Genomic DNA, 7,472 nt, shown 5'->3' on the forward strand with positions numbered 1-7,472 from the left:
GAAAATAATGACAATTTTTACTCATACTAATTCACATAACTGAAATACTGCAATTTCTATTTAGCCCTCAAGAAGTTGATGTTAATATTTTATTTGCAGATAAGTTCTCTTTTAGAGTATGTGTGTATGTTGAGCCTCTTCAATTGTGTCCAACTCTGTGCAACCTCAAGGACCATAGCACACCAGCCTCCACTGTCTATGGGATTTCCCAAGAAAGAATTCTGGTGTGGGTTGCCATGTCCTCCTCCAGTAGTTATTTCCAACACAGGGATTGATCCTGCATCTCATGAATGGGTACTGCATTGCAGGCAGATTCTAAACCACTGAGTCACTGCAGAAGCCCCTTGAAGCTATACTTCATTTCATTTCTGACTAGAAATTTTTGTCCCATTCTCATCACATTTGCTAAGAGGTCATATATTCTAGAGTTTTAATGTGATGTTCTGTCATTCTTTAGAGAAATACATATTTAGTGCTAACCATGTTCCAAGAACATGGAGACAAGACATAGAAAATGCTGAAAAGCAAACCTCTAGCAATCCAAGAATGGTGAATGAGATTATGCTAATAAAATATGATAGAATATGTCAGAATGTGATAGATGCTATGACGAAACAAAGCCAGGTATAAAAGAAAGTGGTAGGAGGTGTTATTTTGTCCTGAGCATTCAGGAAAGTCCAACAAACTAGGTGATGTTTGAACAGATTCTTTTTTTTTTTTTCTTTTTTTTTTTTTCTAATTAATTAATTTTATTTTATTTTTAAACTTTACATAACTGTATTAGAACAGATTCTTAAAGAAAGAGAGACAAGGAGATAGTGTGATGTCAGAATTGTGTGCCTGGAAGAGGGACCTGCCACTGCTAAAGACCTAAGGAAGATGCTTGTTCCACATGTTCAATAGCAAACACGGAAACCAGTGGGGCAGAGGGATAAGCAGGAGGGGGAGTGATTAGAGATAGTGTCAGGCATGCTGAGGAACAAGGTGGCTTCCCTCTACAGCTGAACCTTCAGTCCATAGAGAATCCCTCCTTCCATGTGGTTCCTTACACATTATCAATTTAGCTATAAAACCATCCTATGAATTATATCCAATTTGCTTCTTGGTTCAATCTGTTGCTCTGATCAGTGTATATAAGTCATTTAGCATATGGGTTCAGGTGCCTCTAATGTTAAGAACTGTTCTCCCTTTCAAGACAAAGACACACACACACACACACACACGCATACACACACACACACACACACACACACACACACACAACATGTTCTATGTTGTGTCACCATCATACATTGGTCACCCAGATTCACCCTTTTTAGGCTGTGAGTAGTTACAGCTCAGCTGGTAAGGTCAAGTAATTATTCTCCAAAAGAATATGTAATTTTTATTGTGAAATTCCAGTTTATAAACTTCTCATGGAACAATAAATGTGGGGTTCATTTTTGGTATAGTCACTTTCTGCTTGGTATTTAGTGAAATACCTGTGGCGGATTCATTCTGATATTTGGCAAAACTAATACAGTTATGTAAAGTTTAAAAATAAAATAAAATTAAAAAAAAATAAAATGTTTGAGAGTGAAGAAAATAGAGAGAAATGAAATAGATATATAGTCATTAGGGAACATAATATCCAATATACTCAATGACCCCTGAGACAATGCAATAAACCAGGTTTCCTTTTTCCATCAACATTCCAACTCCAGTGACATCTTCTTGATGTCTGGAAACATAATAAAGAAAAATATCTTTTGTCCAAGAACATAAAAAAAATGATATATGTATGACATGGAACATCTTACAGTTTGAATATCCCAAGAGGAAAAGAAAAAATTGGAATATAAGCTACCAATTCAATATCAGATATAGATGAAATACAACAGAAGTTGGATATGTTTTATATGCAGCATATAAAGCAGATTTCTTTTTCTTAAGGACTTCCTCCTATTTGTTTCCTCTTGTTCATAAATAAGATCCTTATACTTATTTTCTACTTTTACTGGAAGCATTTTATGCCTCTATTCCTTCTAAAGGGATTTTCTTGGTGGCTCAGAAAGTAAAGAACCTGCTTGTCAATGTGGGACACATAGGTTCCATCCCTGGGTCTAGAAGATCCCCTGGAGAAGGAAATAGCAACTCACTCCAGCATTCTTGCCTGAGAAATCCCATGGACAGAGGAGCTGGGTGGGTTACTGTACATGGGGACACAAGAGTTGGAGCAACTTAGCAACTAAACCACTAGCATCATTCCTTCTGAGCTTCTACTATAACCATTTAATTGTCAAGATTGACACTTGCATTTTCAAGTGCAATGTTCACTTTATTTTTAGACCATAAATAAGTACATTAATATTAGGAAAACCAGAAAACAACCACAATGACCTCTGGCCTCTGGGCTATGCAAGATTGGTGCTCAGGTGACCTCAGGTCCACATTCTGGGCTTCCATCATCACTGACACTCTCCTGCAAGGTCTGTGGCATTCTCAGACTCACCTGCCTACAGATTGAGAGAGAAGGCTTTCCCTGTAGAAGTCAAAATTCCTCCCTAAATGATTACTGAGGCAGACAGAAACTTTGCCACAAAATAAAAAAACTGAAAGTGACTAAATCAGGCATTGGTTGCCAGACAGATGCAGAACTTCAAAAGCAAGAACCAGGTCCTTCCCGACAAAAGTGGCAGAGGCTGAGCGACTGCAGCAAAGGAGATATTTGCAGCTTCCTGTGTCAGCTCATTAGGTGTGTTTCCTCCAGTTACTCCAATCTGTAACTACATGATTTCCTATGGGGACACCTTTCTGGATTTTTTTTCCCCCTGCTGATTTTCTGTTCCTAAGGCACTGCATTATAAGTTAGGTGAATTCATTTTTTATTACTCTTTCTTCTTAATTCTCTTGCATCCAAAACCCTAAGGTCCCCAGCATGTCAATATGTCCCTGAGCACAAGATTTTCTTTACATTGTAACATTCAGGTTTGTCTTAACCAGGTCCCTTGGGTCTTTAATGCTTTGGTTTGGGGCAGGGAAAGAACCACTGAAATCTCTAAAACATTACTATTCTCCTCTTCAAAATGGGGATGACTTTGCTACTTTAGAATAAAACCACAGTTAATATACTCTTTGGTTGCATGATAGTTTCTCCAAGTCAATTAGAAGTTTCCCATTATATCAACAGTTAAGAGCTATTGTTTAATCCCTCATTACTAATGTTTGCACATATATAAAGAGAGATATTTATATGTTGATATGCACCATAAACTATCTTAGTGTATTATATGTGTGTACGTGTGTGTGTGCTGTGCTCAGACACATCTGAGTCTTTGTGACCCAATGGAATTTTCCAGGCAAGAGTACTGGAGTGGGATGCCATTTCCTTCTGGCCCTAAACAAAGAGGAAACCATATCTCATACATGACTCAAGCCCAAGCCCTCCATACCTCCTAGAAAGATGGTTGCAAACAGCACACCCCAAAGAAAGTCATGAATTGTGATAACACCAGATCTAGCTCTTCCGGTAAAGCCACTGGGCACACATCAACTGTACATGCCTGTTCCCACAGAAAGACACCACTCTAAGACAGCGAGAGTTAATTGTGGCAAATAGTTTCAGAAAACAAAGGTAAGTAAAATGAAAATACAGAGGAATTTGTCCCAACTTAAACAACAAGATATCATGCCTAAAAAACAGCTAAAGAAAGAGAAACAAACAGTTTACCAGATTTGGAATCAATGCATTAGTCAAGATATAAAATTCCATTTTCTCAAGCTAAAATGATTCAAGAAATCTTCCAAAAGAAGTTTTATTTCCAGTATTCACCCTGTGCATTTTGTTAATAAGTGGAAGACCATAAAATATTTAATTTTGTGTAAAAATGACTGTTGAATCAGTTATAATTTTATAATCAACTATAAAACTAGCTTGAACTGAACATTACATTAAATGAAATGAACAACTAGAAGTAATTAATAGTTATCCAGGTGATACAGAAGAATGCATAAGCTAACTGAAATATAGAATTATGGAAACGATTCAGTTAGAAAAAAAATGAGAATAATTTGAGAGATGTTTGACTATATTAAGAACACCAACACTACCACAATTGCAGTGCCCAGGAAGGAAAAGACAGATAAAAATGTAGTCAAAACATATCTGATAAACTTATGTGTGAAAAGTTCCCAAACCTGAGTAAAAAAGCAAATTCAAGTACCAGAAGCAAGAAGAGTTCCCCAAAATGACAGCAATAAAACCTGCACTGAGACACAGCAATTAAAACCACAAAGTTAAAGATACAGTTTTCTAAAGCCAGCAAAAATAAAACAGTGTCATGTAAGATGGAAGCACATAAGTCTATCAGCTGATTTCTTTTTTTTCTTTTTTTTTTTTTTTTTTGCAGAAACTTTGTATGATATAATGGGGAGGCATTATATATATATTTTTTTCTTTTTTTAATATAAATGTATGTATTTTCATTGGAGGCTAATTACTTTACGATATTGTATTGGTTTTGCCATACATCAACGTGAATCTGCCACGGGTATACACGTGTTCCCCATCCTGAACCCCACTCCCACCTCCCTCCCCATACCATCCCTCTGGGTCATCCCAGTGCACCAGCCCTGAGCATCCTGTATCATGCATCGAACCTGGACTGGCGATTGGTTTCACTTATGATATTATACATGTTTCAATGCCATTCTCCCAAATATCCCACCCTCGCCCTCACCCACAGAGTCCAAAAGACTGTTCTATACATACATCCGTGTCTCTTTTGCTGTTGAGAGGGAAAAACGTGCAAACTAGGGCATTCTACTCAGAAAGATTAATATTCAGAATTGAAGGAGAGATAAGGAACTTTTCAGCCAATCAAAGACTAATAGAATTTATCAATTCTAAACATACTCTACATGGAATATTATAGGACCTTCTCAAAGAAGGAAAGAAAAAGGCATAACAAGTGGGAAGAAACTATAAGAAAGAGAAAATCCTGCTTGTAAAGGCAAATGTATAGAAAGGCTGAGAATCAAATCACTTAAGCTAGTATCAAAACTTAATAGACAAAATAATTCTAAAATAATTCTTATCTAAATTATATCTTATCTAAATTAATTCTTATCTACAATAAGAATTAAAGGGATAAATAGGGAGGTATCAAATGTGACTTCAAAGGCACAAAATGTGGGGCAGGGAGTGAAAATGTAGTGCTATTAATATGTGTATGAACTTTAAAGGCAACTTGTTTTTAAAAGTAGACATCATTGTATATCATCATATGAAGACCCTTTGTATATCATACATCAAAAACTCTATACAAGATAAAATCTAGAGGGAAAAGAACACAAGCATATCACTAAATAAATCATCAAATCATAAGGAACACAAAGAAAAAAGAAAAAGAATGACACTACAGAAAACAAGTTAACAAATTGGAAATAAGTAATACCCACCAAAAAACCTCTTTAACTGCCAGTAAATTAAATGATCTCCTGAAGAGCTGACTTAGGACTAAATATTAAAACTAAGATAATAGCATCTGGCCCCATTACTGCATGGCAAATAGAAGGGGGAAAGGTGGAAGCAGTAATAGATTTCCTCTTCTTGGGCTCCGAAATCACTATGGACGGTGACTGCAGCCATGGAATCAGATGATTGCTTCTTGGCAGAAAACAGATGGCAAACCTAGACAGTGTGTTGAAAAGCAGAAACATTATTACTCTGCCAACAAAGGTCCTTATAGTCAAAGCTATGGTCTTCCCAGTGGTCACATACGGTTGTGAGAACTGGACCATAAAGAAGGCAGTATGTGGAATAATTGATGCTTTTGAACTACGCTGCTTGAGAAGACTCCTGATAGTCCCTTGGACAGCAAGGAGATGAAACCAGTCAGTCTTAAGGGAGATCAACCCTGAATATTCACTGAAATCAACCCTGAATATTCACTGAAAGGCCTGATGCTGAGGCTGAAGTTTCAGTATTTTGGTCATCTGATGCAAATAGATGACTCATTGGAAAAGTTCTGCTGCTGGGAAAGATCAAGGACAGAAGGAGAAGAGGACATGAGAGGATGAGATGGCTGGACGGCATCACCAATGCAATGAACATGAACTTCGGCAAGCTCTGGGAATGGGTGAGGGACAGGCGGGCCTGCCATGCTGCAATCCGTGGGGTCACAGAGAGGTGGGCACAACTGGGTAACTGAACAACAACAGACTAAATGTTCTCATCAAAAGATATTACTCCTAATAAATTCTTCATAATTCTATGATATTCCATCAAAGAAATGGAATTTCCAAATATTATTGATTCAAAGGTTGGAAAATGGTGGGTAGGAAAATATAAAAATTGTCTCTATATAGACTGAGAATAAAGCTTAAAAAGAGAGATTCCTAAAATTCTATAAAGATACTGAATTCAAAAAAGGAAAGAAATGGAAATCCTAGGAAATGAGTGCAAGGAGCAAATTTTATTTCACAATGAATAAAGAACAATTTCTGGTTTTGATACTTTGAGTTATGTAATCCAGAGCAGTAGTATAATTGGTCTTTTATACTTGGCATCAAATACAATCTCTTTAGACCCTCTTTTATATCTCAGTTTCTCAGACTGTAGATGAAAGGATTCAGCATGGGTGTGACCACAGTGTACATCACCGAGGTGACTGTACTTGAATGTGGGATGTGGGAAGCAGCAGAGCTAAGGTAAACTCTTAAGGTTGTAAAATAAACTAGGAAGACAACTGAGAGGTGGTGGGACACACAGGTGGAAAATGCCTTATACTTCCCCTGAGCTGATGTGATTTTACATATGCAAGAAACTATTTTAGAATATGAGTAAAGGATGCCAGCAAAAGGACCAGCACTAATCAGGACAGCTGAAAAAAAAATCACTATGTTATTAAGAAAGTTGTCAGAACTAGCGAGTCTTACCACCTGTCTGAGTTCACAGAAAAAGTGGGGGATTTGTACAACTGGACAGAAGGACAATTGCAACACCATTAAGCTGTATAGCAAGGAATACAAAACAATCTGCACCCAGGATATCAGAACCAGCAGTCCACAGAGCCGGGGGCTCATGATGACCATATAGTGCAGGGGGTGGCAGATGGCCACATACCGAACATAGGCCATCGCTGTCAGGAGAATGTCATCTAATCCTGCAAACAGCATGTAAAAATACATCTGGGTGATGCAGCCTTCATAGGTGATACCTTTTCTCTCTGTCTGGATGTTCGACAGCATCTTTGGGATGGTGGTGGACGTGAAGCAGATGTCTACAAAAGACAGGTTGGAGAGGAAGAAGTACATGGGGGTGTGGAGGTGGGAGTCTGAGCTGACGGCCAGGATGATGAGCAGGTTTCCAAACACAGTGATTAGGTACATGGAGAGGAAGAGCCCACATATGAGAGGCTGCAGTTCTTGTTCTTCTGAAAGTCCCAGAAGAAGAAATTCTGAAATTCACGTATTATTCTCTGATTCCATGG

General features: G+C 37.7%; 1 protein-coding gene across 1 annotated transcript; it reads right to left on the minus strand.

The window, feature by feature from the left end:
• Window positions 1-6,582: 6,582 nt before the first annotated feature.
• Window positions 6,583-7,472, minus strand: LOC123464575 (olfactory receptor 7A10-like). Its single transcript, XM_045161881.1, has one exon. It carries the CDS (start codon window positions 7,369-7,371, stop codon window positions 6,583-6,585), a length of 789 nt encoding a protein of 262 aa, XP_045017816.1. The 5' UTR covers window positions 7,372-7,472.

The sequence above is a fragment of the Bubalus bubalis genome, chromosome 9 (assembly GCF_019923935.1).
Source record: "Bubalus bubalis isolate 160015118507 breed Murrah chromosome 9, NDDB_SH_1, whole genome shotgun sequence".
NCBI lineage: Eukaryota > Metazoa > Chordata > Mammalia > Artiodactyla > Bovidae > Bubalus > Bubalus bubalis.

Bases quoted from the DNA above. Each gene is read 5' to 3' on its own strand.
- LOC123464575 (XM_045161881.1), bottom strand. From the start codon at position 7,371: ATGTACCTAATCACTGTGTTTGGAAACCTGCTCATCATCCTGGCCGTC.